Genomic DNA, 21,156 nt, shown 5'->3' on the forward strand with positions numbered 1-21,156 from the left:
CATTAGACTTGCCCTATAAGCAATGCTAAAAGAGTTCTCCAGGCTAAAAGGAAAGGGCACTAGACATAAAAAAATAAAGACCTCCAGTAAAGGTAACCAACCATATGGGTAACCATAAATGCCAATGCTGTTGTATTGTATTTTTTGGTATATACCACCACTTTTTATTTCTTTACAGGTTCTAAAAAAATGCATATGCATAAAGTTTTGTCCCAGATATATGGTTTTGCACAGACACTGTATAAAGATATCACTCATAATAAGTACAACTAAAAGAGGCGGCAGAGGGGTATAGGACCAGTGTATATGTAGGCTATTGAAGTTAGTCTGGTATCAAATCAAATGTGATTGTTGTAGATGAAGGATGTTAAATTTAAGCCCCATGGTAACCACAAAGAAAATATATGAAAAAATATATGTTCAGAAAGAAATGCAAAAGGACTCAATACAATACAAAAAGTCAAATGAATTTGAAAGTAGGCAGTAATGGAATAATGGGTGGGGGGAAGTATAAGACTTACAAAGACAAATTATTAAAATGGCAGAAGAAAAGTCCTGCATTATCGATGGTTACTATGAATATAAATAGATTAAATTCCCCCAGTCAAAAGGCAAAGATTGGCAGGATGGAAAAGCATCACCCAATTATAGGCTATTTGCAAGAGACTCATCTCTAATTCAAAGACATTAATTGGTTGAAAGTGAAAGGATGGAAAAATATATTTACCCTGAGAATAGTAACCAAACAAGAGCTGGGGTAGCTATACTAATATCAAATAAAATTAACTTTAAATAAAAACCTGTTATAGGGAATAAAGAAGGTGACTATATACTGATAAAAGGAGCTGATTCAAAAAGAAGATATTATAAATATGTATGCACCTAATGACAGAGCCCCAAAGTATGTGAAGTAAATCCTGAAAATTTTGAAAGGAGTAATAGACAGTAATACATAAATAGGAGGAGACTTCAGTATGCCACTTTCAATAACGGTAGACCGTCTAGACAGAAAATCTAGACAGAAGACTTGAAATACTAGAAACCAACCCAGACCTAACAAACATATATAGAACACTTCATCTAGCAGCAGCAAAATACATATTCTTCTCTAGTGCACCTGGATCATTCTCACCAAACAAGTCTCAATAAAATTCAAAAACACTGAAATCGTAGATTATCTTCTCTGACTAAAGTGGGGTAAAACCAGAAATCAGTAACAGAGGGTGACCTGGAAAATTTATAAATATGTGGAAATTAAACAACTCACTTTTAAATAAGCAGTGAGCCAAAGAAGAAATCACAAAGGAAATTAGGATATCCTTTGAGGCAATTGAGGATGAAAACACAACATACTAAAACTTGTAGGATGCTGCAAAGGCTATTCTGAGAGAGATATTTACAGCTATAAGTGCTTAAGTTAAAATAGAAGAAAGATCTCAAATTAGAAACCAAACCTTGCAACTGAATCAATGAAACCAAAAGTTGGTTCTTTGGAAAGAATGATAAAATTGCCAAGTTTTTAGCTAGATTGGCGGGGGGGGGGGGGAATGAAAGGACACAAATAACTAAAATCAGAAATTAATGGGAGGACATTACTACAACCCCACAGAAATAAAAAAAAGATTATAAGACAATAGTAGAAATAGCTGTGTACTAACAAATTAGATAACTGCATGATGTAATCAAAGTCCTAGAAACACACAAACTGCCTACCCTGTCTCAAAAACAGATCTCAACAGACCAGTAATAAGAGATTGAAATCAGGTATTAAAAACCTGCCAACAGAGAAAATTCGAGGACCACATCACTTCCTGGTGAAACATTCCAAGAAGAATTAATGCAATTCTGCCTCAAACCCATCCCAAAAAACTGAAGAGGAGGGAATACTTCCTTACTTTATGAAGCCAACATCATTTTAATACCTAAGCCAGATAAAGATACCATAAGAACAGAAAATTATAGAACAATATCCCATATGAATGTAGATGCAAAAATCTTTAACAACAGCATACCAAATCAAACAGCACATTAAAAGAATTATACACATGACCAAATGGCATTTATTCTAGGTGTTCAAGGGGAGTTCAACATAAGAAAATCAATTAATGTAATATGCCACATTAAAAGAATGAAGGAAAATAACCGCATGATCATCTCAGTTGATGAAAAGGCATTTGACAAAACCCAGCACCTCTTCATGATAAAAACACTTAGATGAAGGGCATATGTGAAAAACCCATCATTAATATCATACTCATTGGTGAAAGACTGGAAGCTGTCTCTTGAAGATCAGGAACAAGACAAGGATGTCTGCTTTCACCATTGTCATTCAACATTTTGCTGGAAGTTCTAGCGGAGCAGTTAGACAAGAGAAGGAAATAAAAGCCATCCAAATTGGAAAGGTAGAAGTAAAACCCTGCCAATAGCATGATCCTGTATATACAAAATCCTCAAGAATTCACAATAAAAGCTCCTAGAGCTATTAAAGGAATTCAGCAATGTGGCAGGGTACAAAGTCAACACTCAAAAATCAGTAGTGGTTCTATACACTAATAATAAACAATCTGAGGAGGATATCAAGAAAAAAATCCATTTATAATAGCAACTAAAATTATTGATCATCTAGGAATAAGTTTAGCCAAGGATAAAAGACTTGTATGTGGAAAACTACAAATATTGTTAAAGGAAATCAAAGAAGATCTGAAAGTGTGGAAGAACAGTCCATGAAAATGGACTGGAAAACTAGATATTGTTAAGATGTCAGTTCTGCAATTTACAGATTCAGTGTAATCCTAATAAAAATTCCAGCAGCCCCCTTTGCAGAAGTGAAAAAGCCAGTCATCAAATTTATATGGACGGATAGAAGGTCCTGAATAGCCAAAGCCATCTTGAAAAAGACACAGTTGGAGAGCTTACACTTCCTGATTATAAAACTATTACAAAGCCAAATCAAACAGCATGGTACTGGTACAAGAACAGATATATAGACCAATGGAGTTGAATTGAGAGTTCAGAAATAAGCCCTCACATCTATGGCCAATTGCTTTTTTTCTATTATCCTTTTTTAAAAAAAATTTTATTGTGAAGTATAATATATATACAAAGAAAAGAAAGAAAAAGTAATAATTTTTCAAAGTATACTTCAACAGCTAGTTATAAAACAGATTTCAGAGTTTGTTATGGGTTACCATTTCTTTATTTTAGATTTTTCCTTTTAGCTGCTCCAAAATTGCTGGAGGCTAGAAGAAATATCAGTATAGTGATTCAGCAGTCATGCTCATTTATTAAATATTGTTCTCTATTATAACTCCTCCTCCTGCTCTAATCCTTCTCCCAATCTATACGGATCTTCAAGCAATTCCTGTTCTGACGTTTTCATCTTGAGAAAGAGTATAAACAATAAAGGATTGGGGGGGGTGTAATTAGTTGCTCATCTTGGAGAGGTACCTCTGGGTTCCAGGATTTATCTGGCCTGGGAACCCTCTAGAAATTTAAGTCCAGGAAAGCAAACTTAGTGCATGAACTTTTATAGAGCCTCAGTTCGAGCCCTAGGTGTTCTTAAAAGTTAACAGTAGTGATGTTGGTTGGGGTTTAGCAAACCATGGCAATTAGCATTATTTTATTGAAGCTTGCATCAAAGTAGCCTCCAGAATAGTCTCTTAACTATTTGATCTTTCTTGGCCACTGATGCCTTATTTTATTACATTTCTTTTCTCCCTTTTGGTCAGGAAGATGTTGTCAATCTCACGGTGCCTGGGCAGACTCATTCCAGGACTCACGCCCCATGATGTCAGGGAGACTTATACCCCTGGATGTCATCTTCCACAAAGTGGGGAGAGTAATGATATTCTTGCAGAGTTGGGCTTAAAGAGAGAGAGGCCATATCTGAGCAACAAAAGAAGTTTCCTGGAAGCAGCTCTTAGACTTCATTATAAGTAGTCTTAGCTTCTCCCCTGCAGAAATAAGTGATAGTGGTGATGATGATAGCTTCCTAAGTTTTCTCCTAACTCTCAAACTCTTCCTTATTCCATTTTACTACTCATAAATATCAAATTAAACTTCTAAATACATAGCTCTGTTAATGTCGTTCTCCTAATGAAAATATCATTGACTGCTCTTCAGACTTTATTTCCCAGCAGCTGCTTGATACATGAAGGTTATTTAAATTAAAGTAAGTCCAAACCATGATTATTTCTACATTTTCCCCAAATATCAGCTAAACTACATCACTTAGATTTTATTAAATATTTAGGATTTTCTTGATATCTTGCCACTGATCCCTTGACTCTTTTTCCCTGCTTTCTCCGAATCCTATGAGGCAAAGAAATACCATCTGCCTTATAAATCTTCCTAGTCAAACTCAGCCTCAAGCCAGATATTTTCCTTTTCTTTTGAATCTCCACAGATGTTTAGAAATTTTCATAGATTTTATAACATGAATACATTGCGTTTTTTAAATTATTACATGCCTTTTTACTCTCTACTCCCCATTATATGATAAGCTGCCTTTGGACAATGCCATATCACTGCCACCTTACATCTGTATTACCTATCTTCATGTTTCACATATATATAATTATATATTTATATATAATTATATGATTATGTATATATTAAATATAATAATTATATATCATCATATAATTAATAGTGACCAAGGGTGGTCACTATTTTCAATCCCATCTAGAGTCTGACTTTGTAAAAATCATCAATGCTTCCTTTTTCTGTTGCACCACAAGATGGGTTCAGCTGTTATTAGAAGCACTGTAGTGAAGTTAAAGAGTAAGGACACTGAAGCTTGTTCTGACCCTTCTGCTTACGAGCTAACACTGGGCAAGTACCATAACTTCTCCTAACTTAATGTTCTCAGGTATAAAACGGGCATTATAACGGTCTGTTTGGAAGACTAACTAAATTAAGTAAAACACTTACAGTAGTACCAGGTACATAGTAAGCACTCAATTACTACTACTTTTGCTGTTACATACATTATCATCATCAGATTTACATATAAACCAGACTAAATCTTGAGTCTTCATAGCCTTAATATATATGTCTTCTACCTGAGAAATAAGCCTAATGAGACAATCCTAGAAATATCAAAAAAGTTCACATGAGAATAGAAAAGAATAATGTTGGATGTTTAACTTTTGTTTTAAGTAAAACAGAAGGGGAATACTAATATACTCCAATTAATGTAAAAGTATAAACTAACTTTAAACTTTTTAAAATTAAGAAATATGATTTTTAAGCCAAATATTTTTTGCATCTGAAAGTAAAATATTTCAGGGAGCATTAGAAGTCGGTCTCTAATTTCATAAGATTAGAGTTAAAACATGGGTAAAGAAAATTATAAATAAGCTTATTAAGTTCAGATCTCTTGGTAATAGAATAAACAACTTCTTAAAATTATAATGAAAGAGTAGAAAACAGCACCTAAAATACTCCCTGAATAGTTAAGTGAATGGGAAATATTTTCATTCATTCAACAAATATTTGAGCAATTACTTAGTGCCATATATGGTTTTAAATGTTGAAGATACAGAAATGGACAAAAATCAGACAAATCCTACCCTCATGGGGTTTGCATTCTAGTTTTTGGAGATAGATATAAAAGTATATAATATGGGGCGGGCCACGGTGGCTCAGCAGGCAAGAATGCTTGCTTGCCATGCCAGAGGACCCGGGTTCGTTTCCCGGTGCCTGCCCACGTAAAAAAAAAAAAAAAAAGAGTATAATATGTCAGGAGGTAAAAAGGTCAGTGTAAAAAAATGAAACAAGGAAGGAGACTAGAGAGTTGATAGTGGGGATGGAGATTGCAATTCTAAAGAAGATAATCAGAAAAGGCTTCACTACTTAGATAACATTGTAGCAGAGATTCAAAGGAAATGAAGGAGTGAGCCATGTGAATATCTGGATGAAGAACATTCCAGGCAGAAGAAGCCCTAAGTGAAAAAGTTCTGAAATGGGAGTATACCTGGCATGTACAGGAACCAGGAGTCTATTGTGGCTGGTGATAGCGGAATAAGAGGGTGAGTAGTAGGACATGAAATTGAAAAGATATTAGATGTGTACAGGTGCGAGATCATGTAGGGCTTTATAGTCCATTATAAGGACTTTGGCTTTCAATCTGACTGAGATAAGGAGCCACTGGAGAGTTTTTAGTAAAAGCATTGTGATCTAGCAACACAACAGAAAAAGATATAGAATGTTAATATAGAGAAAAAAAATAAAAGTAATAATAGTAAAAAAAAAAAGGCATTGTGATCTAATTTATGTTTTAAAAATATCACTCTGATGGCTCTGTGTAGAATTAATTGTAAGTAAATCATTGCAGTAACCAGAAATTGTTGCAATAATCCCAGCAAAAGCTAATGGTAGCTTGGACCAGGGTGGCAGCAGTGGAGGCTCAGCAAGAAGAGAGAGAGGCCATATCTGAGCAACAAAAGAAGTTTCCTGGAAGCAGCTCTTAGGCTGCTGAGATCCTGAATCTATTTATCAAATAGACCCAAAGTGTTTGCTGGGGCAATATAGGATATATATAGTAGGTAGCAACACAGAGTCTGTAGCCAAGCTGCCTGGGTGCAAACATTGGCTCTACCAATTTTTTTTTTTTAGAAACATTGAAGGTTTTCAGAAAAAATCATACACAAAATGCAAAATTCCCTGTGTTAGTTTTCTAAAGCTGCTGAAATGCAACATTCCTGAAATGGAACAGCTTTTAAAGGGGAAACTTAACATTTACAAGTTTACAATTGTAAGTCCATGAAAATGTCCAAATTAAGGCACCAACAAGAGGTTACCTTCATTCAAGAAAGGCTGGATGATGTCTGGAACGCCTCTGTCAGCTGCGAAGGCACATGTGTGGTGTCTGCTGGCCCTTGTTCCAGTTCCGTTGCTACCAGTGTCTGATGCCAGTGGTTTCCTCTAGAGGCATCTGTGGGCCTTCACTTAGCTTTTCTGGGACATAGCTCTGGGTTCTGACTTGCTTAGCATCTCAAGGGAAGGCACATGGTGATATTTATTAGGCTCTGCCCAAATCTAGGCACCTGCTCTCTCTGATGGCACTCCAAGCATCCCCAAACATCCATGTCTCCGTCAGCTGAGACAACGGTTCTCCAAGCATCTGTATCTCAGGTTTCTTCATAACATTTCCCTTTTTAAGGGACTCCAGTAAACTAATCAAGACCTACCCTGAATTGGTGGAGTCATATCTCCATCTAACCAAAAGGCCACACCTCAATTGGGCATGCCATGTCTTCATGGAGAAATCTCATCAAAAGGTCATACAGCTGGAAGCATCACATTTCTGTGGAGATAATCTAATCCACAGTATTGAATCAGGAATAAAGGACATGGCTTTTCTGGGGTACATGACACTTTCAAACCAGCACATTCCCATATACTGCCTGTTCTACTTTGCAAGCTGCCAGAATGTGATATATCAGAAACAGGATAGCTTTAAAAATGGAAATTTATTAAGTTGCAAGTTTACGTGTTCTAAGGCCGTGAAAATATCCATATTAAAGCAAGGCTATAGAAATGTCCAATCTAAGGCATCCAGGGAAAGATACCTTAGTTCAAGAAGGACGATGATGTTCAGGGTTTCTCTCAACTGGAAAGGCACATATTGAACATGGTTGCATTTGCTAGCTTTCTCTCCAGGCTTCTTGTTTCATGAAGCTCCTCCAGGGGTGTTTTTCTTATCTCCAAAGGTCTCTGGCTACATGGACTCTCATGGCTCTAAAGCTTTTTCCAAAATGGTTCCCTCTTAAAGAGCTCCAGTAAGCAACCCCATCTTGAATGGGTGGAGACACAACTCCATGGAAACCATCTAATCAAAAGTTACCACCTGCAGTTGGGTGGGTCACATCTCCATGGGAACAATCAAAAAGCTCCCCCCAGCAAAATTGAATGAGGATTAAAGGACATGGCTTTTGGGGGCTGCACAACCCTATCAGTACACCACCCTATTAACACCATGCATTGGTGTCTACCATTTCTTTACTTTGTGATCTTGGACACCTTACTTAAATTCTCTATGCCTTGGTTTTCTTGACTATAAAATAAAGATAATAATACCCATCTCATAGTGTCATTATAATAATTAAACAAGTTACTAAATATATAAGGGGTTTAACACAGTACCTGGCACCATAGTGGGTACTATACTATATGTACCTATTATGATTATTAATGTTATTAATTAGATATGGTATGTGAGATGAAGAAGGAATCAAATATGACTCCAAGGCTTTGGATCTGAGCAAGTGGAAATGTTAAGTAACCATTAGCTGAGCAGGTTTGGGCGCTATCTTGAAGTTAGTTTTGTACATTTTTAAATCAAAATGGCTATTAGACATCCAAATAGAGATACTAAGTAGGTAGTTGGATATAAAAAGTATAGAGTTAGGGGAAGTATGGGCTAGAGATACACATTTGACAGTCACCAGGAAATAAGTGATACTTAAAAGCGAGAAGAATAATTAAGCCCTAACATGGGATTCGAGATAAATAGTTTGGGCAGCCCCTCTGTGGAGCTTCGGCTCTTCACAAGCTAAGTAAGTCATCATGCCCAGATTATCCAGAGAAAACCAGATTATCACTGATCCCATAGAGCTTTTCAAATTCTTTCATTGTTTCAGAGTTTTGTTTGAACAAATATTGCTTGAAACAAATAGGGCTAAACTCAGGGTTAGAAATATTTTGTCTTAATGAGAATTGCCTCATCAAAGTATTTATAGCAGGAGTTAATGTATAAAGGGGAATTTGTCAGTGGCAGTCTTACAGTCAAATTGTTTAATCTGCACATGGATTTTTATATATTTTTAAATCCTCAACAGTAGAAACATGTTTCTGTTTCACTTTCTCTTTTTGTTAATTAGTGCATGCTCAAAAGAAATAGAAACTAATTTTAGCTAACTAACATTAGCCCACATTAACAGATCTGTGTTCTTCAGACAAATTATGTATTTCATTTTTAAGTTCTCTGAGAATGCTTTTTGGATAATCCGCAGCTTGAGTCGCTATTCCTTTGTAACAGAAGTTAGAATCTTAAAATTAGAAGGAAACTTACATCATCTATTCTCACTGTCCATCCAAAAATATCCTTCTGTGACCTTCTTAACAGGTGGCATGCAATCTCTGCTTGAATTCTTCGGTGGCACACATGAACTGAGATTTGAAACTCCCTAAATAAGTCAAATAATGCATCTCTTCTTCAGTAGATGTCACTTTTTTTTTTCTTCTAGTTATCAAGGAATGATCTTTCTGTTGCTTATCTGTAAATGAATTTTCTTAACTGGATGACCTCTTAGATTCCCTCCTAGTTCAAGGAGTCTGTGCTTATAAAAGTGACACTTAACCATAACAAAGCAGCATTGTTATTGTCTGCTTATACAAACATTAGTAGATTTGCCAGCTCCTTAAGGGTTTTTTTGGTTTTTTGTTTATTTTGCATCACCCTTGTACACAGTGGGCATTTCGTAAAATTTTGTCGAAATGAGAATAAATCACCTGACTAGGCTCATGGATCCATAAGGTCCAAACATCAGGCCCTGAAGTACATCTAGTGGTGGTAATCTTCAATGATTTCTCTTTCACATAAACCAGGAAATCAGCCCTCCTATGACAAAGCAATTCTAAGAGGCAGCTCTGGATTATATAATGGATATTTTACACTTAGATTAGAGCAGATTGGGCTAGATAGGGTGGTACTAAATTGATAATCAGCCCAGTCAGTGGAGTTTTTCATCAGTTGCCTTGGAGGGATAAGTATCATCTGTTGGAAGCTATTTTTCATACAAAAATTCTGGAGTAATGTAGGTTCAAGAGCTACGTGGCATATGAGATCTAGAAAGATTATATGCAAAGATGTTAGGGAACATTGACATTAAGCATTTACTCTGGGTATCTTCTTTGTACAAGGCATTGTTTCTTCTACAAAGAATGTGACATGATCTCTGCCTCAGGAACTTGAGTCAATGGAGACAAGACACTCAATCACTTAATTATATATGATATAATATTATAAAAGAAAAGTAATAGAGGTATGTATAGTTATTGAAATATAAAGGAAGGGCCGTTAACCAGCCCAAGGGAGAGAGGTAGTCAGGAAAGATTTCCAGAAGAGGTTACATCTGAACTGAGTCTTGAAGGATGAACATTGGAGTTACAGTTAGCCAGGAAAAGGAAGAAAAGCCAAGTAAACTATATGAACAGAAGCATAGAGGTGTGAAATCAGCATGCCCTGTCAGAAGAACCAAATTACAGTGTGAGCCTAAGCATAAATGGTTTTAAATTTGAGTTTTCTGTTATTCCCAATTCGTCCCTAATAGAGTTGTTTGCTGATTTTTGCTGTGGCACATAGTAGGCAAGGCTAGTAAATAAACCATTCCAGAATTCACACCTCAACAAGCATGTCCTCTATTCATTGTCACATATGCAGTGTCATCTATGAAATATTTGTAAACTTTGTTCTTTGTGGTAGATGGATATGAAAATAAAACTGGTGGGATAACTAAAAACAGACAGGGGTCTTAAAAAATGTGGTTCTTAGTTGAAAAAGGAAACGAGATAAACTAGATTACAGCATCAAGACATTGTCATGAGCATGATTTGTATGATATCAGTGATTTTCCATACTTTCAAAGATCAAATATTAGAATATCTTTGTGTCTTACCTTTTATTTTTCTAAGCAGATATTCCCTTGGAATACCTATGGAAGACAGGTTTCCAGGAGCCCTGTTTACTTGGCTCTACGATCCCCCCTATGGTGGCCCAGACCTATCTCCATAGATCCTAGGTTGGTTCTATATAATCAAATTTCTGTGTAAAACATGAAAAAGTGATTCCTGAGACTATTAGGAAGCACTGTAGTCAGTACAAAAATTATTATCCAAGCGAGAGAAAAAAGACCAGTCTTATTTTTTAGAAGAAACTTTAATTTTTCCTTGCATTTCAAAAGGAATAATAAAGCACAACAATTTATATTATACCAAAGGAAATTGAGACTTTTTATATAACAGCAGTTAGAATTGTCAAACACAAAATTGTTTACACAAGATCCTATTATTTGCCCCTTGGTTTTTGTCTTGTTTCACCACATTTTTTTATTGTGAAATATAACATATATATACAAAAAAGGTGATAAATTTAAAAGTGCATTTTAACAAGTAGTTTTAGAACAAATCTCAAAATATGTTATGGGTTTACAGTTCTACCATTTCAGGTATTTCCTGCTAGCTGGCTCTAAGATACTGGAAACTGACTAAAAGGGAATATCAATATAATGATTTATTAATCATTATATTTTCTCTGTTACAATTCCACCTTCTCCTTTGATCCTTCTCCCAATATTTGGGCAATAGCCATTCTAACTTCTTCATGTTGAAAAGGGGTGTCAACATTACGGACTAGGGGGATGCAACTGGTTGATGCTCTTGGAGAGAACGGTAACTATGGGTTTCAGTACTTTTCTGGCCTAGGAACCGTCTGTAGATTATAGGTTTCTGAAGAATAAACTTAGTGAGTGAAACTTTTATAAGATTTCTGATAGAGCCCTGGTTTTTTTTTAGGGTTTACAGGAATACTGTTGATTGGGGCTTGGTGCACCATGGCAATTAGCAATATCTAGCTGAAGCTTGCATATGAGTAACCTCCACAATTGCCTCTCCACTCTACTGAAATCTCTTAACCGCTAATACCTTATTTTGTTACATTTCTGTTTCCCCTTTTGGTAAGGTGGGCACTGTCGATCCCGCAGTGCTAGGGCCAGGCTCATCCCTGGGAATCATGTCCCACATTGCCAGGGAGACTTACATCCCTGAGCGTCATGTCTCATGGATGTAATGAGACGGGTAATGATTTTACTTTCAGAGTTGACTTGGGCCACATGTGAGCAACAAATGAGGTCCTCTGACTGTAACTCTTAGACAATATTATAGGTAGGCTTAGCTTCTCCATTACAGATATAAGTTTCATAAGAGCAAGCCTCATGATCACTGGCTTGAAGGCCAGGGTTTTTTGGACTGAGGATGAATCTTGATTTCACTCAAAAGTGGAAAGATAGAGAACTTTGAGGAAAAGTTTGCTGGCTGTGGGCTAGTGAAAGTTAGTCCATGCTTTTTTTTTTTCTACTACTCTAACTTGAGATCTTTCCACTCCACAGTGCAGTGCCAGTACAGAAAACTAAATGTCAGTCAGAATAGCATATAAGAGAATTTTTAAGCAAAGTTGTGCTTATAGTGAGAAGGGAGGGCTATGTTGTTTCTACTGTGAGACAGTGGATATCAGTATTTAAAAAAAGTGTACTGGTTAAGATATATATGATTCCTGCACAAGTGCTAACAGACTACAGGATTTCTTTTCTTTTTTGGAAGTGGGGCTGGGGGTGGGGGAGGGTAGGCCGTTGGTAAAGGCTAGCCTCAAGTTGATGGAGACACAATTCAAACCCAGAGCTATTTTACTTAAGGCTACACTCTTTTCCTTTGTGCTTTACTGCCTCAACAAAATCTGACAGAAAAAGAAAAGCTTGTAAGACCAACCAGGGCATCTTCATGTTTGTTGATTAGAAGATAGAACCGTATCCAGTTATTATGGCCAAGATTATGAATCTCTAAGGATTGGAATCTCTCAGTTGGCTTTTTAGGGGGCTCACCAAAATCAAATATTGTGTTCTTTTGTCCACCTTAAATGCATGCAGATTGAACCACACACTCCAATTTTGGTTCATAAATCACAGTCACTATATCTCTGTGATAAACATTTTGGCAGAACGATGGAACTGGGTCTGCAGATGCATTGACATCAATTCGCACAGACCAATGTGCAACCCATTTGTGTAATTGGCCTTGGAAAAAAACCACTTTCAGAACAACCCAAATAGTCAAATCTCTACTTCTTTCAGATTAATTACAAAGACTTCCCTATTCCCCACCCCCTTCTCCTTTTACTCTAATTTGCTTTCTTCTTTTCTCAGAATTGAAGTGGATTATTTACTGTGCAAAACTTAAATTCCCTGAGGGCAGGGATCATGTCACATTCATCTTTGAACCTCAAGAAGCAATGCCTAGCATAGGTAATCAAAATAAATGAGTTCCAACATTTTGGGTCCCATACAAATTAATAACAAATTGATTCTAACCTCAGCATGAGCGAGCAGGACTTGTTTATACGGTGCTCAACCTCTCATAGGAGGATATGATCAGAAAAAGAAAAGCTTCTGGATATGGTCAAAAATGAAATCCTATTGACTTGGTTGCATTGTTGCTGTTATTGTCATCCTGCTTTGTGATAACTGGTGATGGGAGGCACAGTCAGTTCATTTGTAAATGAAAGGTAACAATGCCTGCTATATAGGGTTGTGAGCATTGGAAGATGAGTTAGCCAGGTGCCTATCCACAAGGTCAACTATATAGAAAGGTGACTATTAGTACTTTTGCTGTGGTGTTGTGTTGTGTTGTTCCCATTGGTTCATACTTTCTGCATATCCTTTGTTTATGCTTAAAATGTGAAAGGTTAAAAGGGAACATACTCTGGAATCTTTCACTACTTGAATTTTTTTTTTTTTTTAACGTGGGCAGGCACCGGGAATCAAACCTGGGTCCTCTGGCATGGCAGGCGAGCATTCTTGTCTGCTGAGCCACCATGGCCTGCCCGCTACTTGAATTTTTTATACAGAATCATTTATGTGGTACGAAAAGAATAGCAGGTACTAACAGCTTATTCTATTCTGTGCCTGCTACTCTTCTAAGCACTTTTGTTTATTAACTAATTTTATCCTCATTACAGTCTTCTGAAGTGGGCATTAGTGTTATCCTTATTTTACAGTTGATGAAATAGATACAAAGGTTAAGTAATTTGCCCAAAGTTACACAGCTAGGAAGTAACAAAGTCAGATTTAAACCCAAGCAGTTTGCACCAGGATCCCTGCTTCGTTACTACACTAAATGTAGCCAGCTTTTTCTCATTTGTTCCTTTTTTGTTTATGTTTAAGAAAGATCCTTCTCCTTTTTCCAATACTGCCCCCAAAAGTCTTTAAATTTTGTTTTTCACATTGGGCATTTAGTTGTCTGTCTGGAGTGAGATAGGGATTAATTTGATCTCATTCTATGTGGATAGCCTCATGTACCATCAATGGCTTTTTAAAAAAAGTGAAGCTGGGAGGGCCACGTGGCTCAGTGGCAGAGTTCTCACCTGCCATGCTAGAGACCCGGGTTCGATTCCCGGTGCCTGCCCATGCAAAAAAATAATTAAAATTTAAAAAAAAAAAAGAGAGAGAGAGAGAACTGGAGCCTGCCCATGCCAAAAAAAAAAAAAGAGAGAGAGAGAGAGAGAACCACTTTTCAGTTGAGGCATTCACAGCTGACTGCTAAGTCCTACCCTTCCAGTACCAAGTATTCATGCTATAGACCAAGGACTTCCCCTTTAAGGACTTTTCTCATAGTTCAAAAGATACCAAGAGAATGTAAATCCCCTCTGACTGCAGTCCTGTAATTCAACATATATCTCTTTTCTCCTTCTCCCTCCCCCTTTATCCTTCCACCACCTCTCCTCTCTCCTTTCCTCCCTTTTTCTCACCTACTCTCCTCTGCTACCCTCACACTGTCTTCCTCTCTCCTCCCTCCCCTCTTTCTCCCCCTCCTTTTAAGAGACAGTGCCTGCCAAAATTGAAGGAATTAGTAATGAAGTGATTCATGGTTTTAGGTGTTGAATTACCAACCTGTTGAAGCTGTGTGGGTTAGTTTCTTTGGAGGCCAAGGACATTGAGTTCTGTCAGCTTACTCTTGCAGATGTGTTTATGATTTAAGTGGAGCTATGCATTGGAAGGACATACGTGGCTCCAAAAAGCCCAGGTAGGACAGAAGTAAGATTAAAAAAGTTCTGGCTTGTGTCTTTAATTTCTGTGTAGGAAAATAAAACCATAATCATTTGTAAATAATTATATTGAAAATTTGTGGTTTGGAGTTTTTTGTCTGTTTGTTTTTTTCTTTTTCTTTTTTTCACTTTTAGAAATGTAATCAAATCTTGATTTCTATTCTCTAAGCTGATCTTTTCACCAGTATGATCAATGCTGACCCTGCTGTGGTAATAGTTAAACTTGATTCCCATACCTAATCCCTTCTTCAGTCAACAGACTTCATGTAAATTAATATTCAAGTTGAAATTAAAAAACCTGTGAGAGAACTAGAGCATACATAAGTAACCTTGTAATCTTGAATCTAGTGGTGTTCATCATATTTGCTTTCTTTTTATGCTGTTGTGGATTTTGAGCTATTAAACATAAATATACAATTAGGGTCATATTATATATGTAGTAAGAATACCAACTGTTGGATTTGCTTTGTAAAATAGCACACACCTTAGACTTTACTTATGTATTTAATAATTCTTAATTCCTTTCCTGTCTGAGCTGGACTCAGGCTTTAACTTGGATTTAAATCCCAGTCCTGCCACTTACCAGTCCTGTGAAGTTGAGCAAATTACTTAACCCTGTTTCCTTGTGTGTAAAATAAATAATAAAATAATTTTTATAGGGCTGTTGTGAGAACTAAAGGATAACATGTACAGTGCATGTCACGTGGTAGATTCTCAGATGTTCTTTTCCCACACACCACCACTCACTGCCTTTACGCCCCTTTCCCTGAGGGGAAAAAAGTAGAGAGGTATAGGGAGGAAGTACTTTGGGATCTCAAGTTCTACATTGGATCTGAACTCCCATACAGAAAGAAAATCAAACAGTAGGAGCCTTGCAAAAACCTAAAAGGCTTGAGGCAGGATTTTAGGAGCTCCTGATGCAACTCTTGACAACTTGGTTATCTGGAACTTTGGCTTTTCTTCCTTTCTGCTGCCTTCCCTCTGGCCATTTCACTGCTTGTTAACATGCACCAAAATATGAGCAAGGCAGGAGCAAGAAATTATACCAAAGTTATTATATTGTGCCAGTCCTTAACCATTGTGGATAGCCTGGATTTTAAAAAATTATTTTTTATTTATTTTGCCATTTATTTCAATATTAAATTATCTTTTGATTCTATTTAAATATAGTGTTTTTTTCTCATTTGTTCATCCAGAAAGACAATTAGTAATATTGTTTTTATTCACATCACTGATAATATTAAATCCATTAATGAACTGAAGTGATTTTTAGAGCTTAGAGAGCAGCATAATTCATATTTATTGGACAAATTGAGGTGATAAGTCCAAAATAAAAAAGATAGGACAACCCTAGGCTAAGTCAATTATCAGCATTTTATGAATATTTCCTATTTGATATATTACCATTGTCATGAAGTATACAATTCTTTTGAGCATAGTGCTACTGGGGATGACAGATTGGGGATGGGGCCAAAGAAAAATATATGATCTTAATCTCTAGGGTGGTAAACTTATAACTTGACACTCCTATTGGGAATTATTATAGCACTATGATGGTTATTTTATTATTCACTTTTGTTACTGCTCAACAGAGAGTGGTAAAGCCTTTTTTCCCCATCCCTACTGAAGTGATCCACATTCAGGGCTATCTCTTTTTATTTTGGGACTTCTGACTTTAGGAACCCTGACCTCTTACCAGCTTTGCTTAAGCTTTTCAGTATGGTAGCTTAAGCTTTCAAACTTCAACAACTTGGCTTTTTCTTCAGCTGCTTTGAAAGTTCCTTGTCTGTACAATCGAAAGGATAGTGTTTGTGCTGTTGCCTCGTAAAACCTTTTACTGGCTAGAACTCAGAAAATTTGAGCTCCAAATGGCCTGAAATTGGTCGTCAACTTGTTTACTTATTTATCTCTTATTGACCTTGCTCATGAGTATTCAAGTTATCTTGCCTGAGTTTATCACAGTTTCTTGTGATTTGGGATTTTTCTTTCTTACCTCTCAAAAGTATACCACATTCATCCTTGTCACTTTCAGTGGGAGCATTCTTACCCTCCACCTGTCTCCAGGTACAATTAGATGTCCTTGTTAGAAAAGAGAGAATGATCCCATCAGCCTTGACATAATTTGGGGAAAAAAGACACTGTAATTAAAATTGTGTTTTTATATCTCACCGTGGAGATACCTATCCTTGCCAACATTTTAAGATGACTATAATCTGAGAGTACAGATCAGAATTACAATGATCTCTCAGTATCTAACTGGTTTGCAGATAATTAATTTGAAATTGGGATGTACCTTGTTTTACATAGATGTGTAAAGAATGTTTGTGGACTAATTCATGTTTAAAACCCAATAGGAGCTTCATTATTTAAAGGAATATTGTGATGAATCTTCTAGTAAAGAAGGAGTACCTCTAGTTTACTTCCTGTGCAAATCTTTTATAGAGATATGTTTTGCCTAAAGCAGTATACTTGTATGTGGAAGATAGGGATTATACAGGAAGAAGGAATCTTTGTGCTGAGATGTGAGAATAGACAAGTTTTCAGTACATCTTGACCCGTTGAATCAGAATTATCCTCTTGGTATCCTTCTAATATCTCCCTTTGCTTTTATACTAGATCGAGCGGTTGGAAGTAAGCAGCCTTGCCCACACTTCCAGTGCAGTGGCCTCTAGCACCGATGGCAGCATCCACACAGACTCTGTGGATGGAACACCAGACCCTCAGCGTACAAAGGCTGCTATCGCTCACCTGCAGCAGAAGATCCTGAAGCTCACAGAACAGATCAAGATTGCGCAAACAGCTCGGGATGACAACGTTGCTGAGTATTTAAAGCTTGCCAATAGTGCAGACAAGCAGCAGGCAGCCCGCATCAAACAGGTCTTTGAGAAGAAAAACCAGAAATCCTCCCAAACCATCCTTCAGCTACAAAAGAAGCTTGAGCACTACCACCGGAAGCTTCGGGAGGTAGAACAGAATGGGATCCCGCGACAGCCAAAGGATGTCTTCAGGGACATGCACCAAGGTCTGAAGGATGTAGGAGCAAAGGTGACTGGCTTCAGTGAGGGTGTGGTAGACAGCGTCAAGGGTGGACTCTCCAGTTTCTCCCAGGCTACCCATTCAGCAGCAGGGGCTGTAGTCTCAAAGCCCAGAGAGATCGCCTCATTGATTCGGAATAAATTTGGCAGTGCAGACAACATCTCTAATCTGAAAGATTCTTTAGAGGAAGGTCAGGTGGAGGATGGGGGGAAGACTTTGGGGGTGATTTCAAACTTTCAATCGAGCCCAAAATATGGTAGTGAGGAAGATTGTTCTAGTGCCACATCAGGCTCAGTGGGAGCCAATAGCACGACTGGGGGCATTGCTGTAGGAGCATCCAGCTCCAAAACAAACACCCTGGACATGCAGAGCTCAGGATTTGATGCACTACTACATGAGATCCAGGAGATCCGAGAAACGCAGGCCAGACTAGAGGAATCCTTTGAGACCCTCAAGGAACATTATCAGAGGGATTATTCCTTAATTATGCAAACACTACAGGAGGAGCGCTATAGGTAAGTTATATGGAATTAAAATCCTGAATTATTTATGTTTGGGGTTCTCTCCCTTTGAATATGGGAGAATGGCTTTAAAAGTTATTTATAGTGTCTTTCTCTGGAGTGCCTAGAATACTTTAGAGACATCATATTATATATGCATGAGTTCCCATTTCATAGAGAGCAAAACAGAGGCTCAGCAAAAATAAACCACTCCCGAGATCAAACATTTTTGTCAGGGAATGAAGCAGTACTATAGTTCTCCAGTTTAAAACTTCAAAATGAAGTCCCATCTTCTTAAACCATTCCACCTATTATTTATAATTACAGAACTACAAACATTGCAGCCTGTAGCTATAGTACATTGAAGTCAGAAGATATTTATTCCTCTGAACTCTGTAGAAATAAAAACCCAGCTAAAATGTAATGATCTCTGTAGATAATTGGTTCTACACGCACTTTATCTGGGCACTTCATGAAGAAAGAGCAGACTAGAAATAAATTCAGATAAGCATGTCTGTTACTTTTATTATGAATTGACTAGTGTTTAAATGGGAGTGGACTTAAACATGTGATATTTCTTTAGCAGTTAAAGAATTCTCAGAGGCCTAAATTCTTTGAGTCATAATCTATTGCTAAAGGTAGATACTGGTCTGGTTTTTGTGTTTCATTATTACCCAACATATTCATAATGGACCATTCTTAGCTGTTCTCCAAATGGCTGTCCTTTCCAACTTTGTTTTCTTTACATGCAGAGAGAAATATTTCCCATGAAATACTCATTCAAATCCAAACTTTGTCAGCTAGAGACAGGCCTCCTCACTAATGAAGATTAAGGATCAGTCATATGGGAGCCACAGGTCCAGCTAGACTTTGGAGTAACCTACATTCTGTTACTTTCCCAACTACTTACTAGAGAGAAGCCTAGTTCTGTTCAGGATTTAACAATCTCTCAGGGTGGGTCCTTTTTACCTCAAATACATTTTTTATGAGATGATCTCAGAACTTTTATGAGAAATAAATTGTTCATGTATATTTTAGCTCTGAGAGAAGTTACAGCAGCAAGTTATATCATTTCTTCACACTTCCCACCTTCTTTAGTAATAACCTAAAATTTCAAGAAAGGAAAAAAGAGAAAAGAGTGTGGGAGAGAGAAATAAAGATGTGAGTGAAAATATATTACTATTTTCATTATTTTATACATTCTTTAACATATTAACAAAATGAATTAATGGACTCAAAACCGAATTTAATGAACTCAAAAAATGAAACACCTGGTCCTTTGTACCATACTATAAACCTAGCGTTTTATAGTATGGTACAAAGTTCAAATTTTCTACTACTGACCTAGATAACCAAGCAAATTTCTTAACCTCTCAAGTCTCTGTTTCCTCATTTCTAAGACAGGAATAAAAGTAGTCCTTTATAAAGTTATCCTGACAATTGAATGAAATTTAGGTAAAGCACATAACTAGGTGCCTGGCCCTGTAAATGCCCAATTGGTATTAGGCAGCAGCTGCCAGTACTGCTGCTATTACTGTCCCTCTGAGCATGGAGACCTAGGCTTTCCACAATCAGTTGCTCAAAAACAACTGTCTGCTTTGACCCCTTTATTTTGAATACATATCAAAACATTCCAGTTTTTAAATTTCTCCAGAGCTTAAAATTCACATAAAACGTAATATGTCTTCAAGTCACATGTAGGCCAGTTTGAGAAAATCAGAGAGAACAAATCTCCCAAGGCCCATGTTTGTATGTATCCATTTAAAATAAGTCAGAAGACAGAACTTCAGTTATCACCTCATGAGAAGTATCAAGTTCAAGCCACTTATGAGCTAATGAGAAGTGCATTTCTTTCATTACACTTTGCATTCTCTGCAGTAGGTAAATGGCTACTTTTATGGAATGAAGAGAGAGTAGAAAAAACTTTAGAAAGAAAGGTGAGGGGTGGGTCCTAATATAATATATAATCTCACCTGTTTTGTTATCCCACACCAGCTTTAGAATAATCGTTTTTTAAAAAAGAAAGCCTTTTTTTCCGAAAAATGAAGTGGAAAAGCCACAACTCAATTCTTTTATTGCACCAATAATTCCTTGTATAAAGCAGTTAAACTTTAAAGATTTCTCCTCCGTTATGTATGTCTTTACATAGTAAATATAGTATTTATTTTACTTTGTTGGTCTTTGAACTATTTCACATAAGTGAAACTTTTTCCACAAATTGAAGCCTATTCTTTTAAGCAGCAAAATTTTTCATATTTTGGGAGAATTTCTCTGCCTTCTTTTAACAGAGTATCCTGAACCTCACATGCTTGGAAGTAGCTTGAATCCTTATTATGAACTGTAGGCTCCTGGCTTAGAGTAGTACCCTCAGATTAGCGCTGTGTAAGGTTATGTGCCTCTACAATAAATGCTCCCAGACAGCTTGCATTTTTTTTTCTTTTGTCTGCTTTTTATAGTTACTTCTCTCTGTCTCTCTCTCTGTCTCTCTCTCTCTCACTCTCAGTTCTTTTCCATATCTCCTCCATGTTTTTATAGCAGCTCTTTACTCATTTTTATTATTACTCTGTTATAGGCTTGGCTTTTTTGTCTAGGAAGGAAGTAGATTAGTGATAGACTCAAGGGACTCTTCCGTGACCAAAGATCCAGTTAATGTGTATGTGGCTGCCCTATATACATTTTTTGCTTATTTTTCTATGCTTTAGATTATTTTACCAGTCTCTTGAGTTGACAAGAGGAAGGCCA

At 36.9% G+C, this 21,156-nt stretch overlaps 1 protein-coding gene and 1 pseudogene across 24 annotated transcripts in view; both read left to right on the top strand.

Moving 5' to 3' along the window:
• Window positions 1-17,562, top strand: part of LOC143646973 (glia maturation factor beta pseudogene) — a 44,240-nt pseudogene extending 26,678 nt beyond the window's left edge. The window contains exon 2 of the transcript XR_013157767.1: window positions 17,495-17,562. The product of XR_013157767.1 is annotated as a glia maturation factor beta pseudogene (transcript). The remainder of the gene's footprint in view (window positions 1-17,494) is intronic.
• The window catches only part of TMCC1 (transmembrane and coiled-coil domain family 1), a 390,104-nt gene that overhangs the window by 345,891 nt on the left and 23,057 nt on the right, over window positions 1-21,156 (top strand). For all 23 annotated transcript variants that reach the window (XM_077116458.1, XM_077116460.1, XM_077116461.1 and 20 more), the window contains one exon: window positions 17,495-18,429. In XM_077116458.1, coding sequence (XP_076972573.1) covers window positions 17,495-18,429 — 935 coding nt within the window. The remainder of the gene's footprint in view (window positions 1-17,494; window positions 18,430-21,156) is intronic.

This window comes from Tamandua tetradactyla, chromosome 9 (assembly GCF_023851605.1).
Source record: "Tamandua tetradactyla isolate mTamTet1 chromosome 9, mTamTet1.pri, whole genome shotgun sequence".
Lineage (NCBI taxonomy): Eukaryota > Metazoa > Chordata > Mammalia > Pilosa > Myrmecophagidae > Tamandua > Tamandua tetradactyla.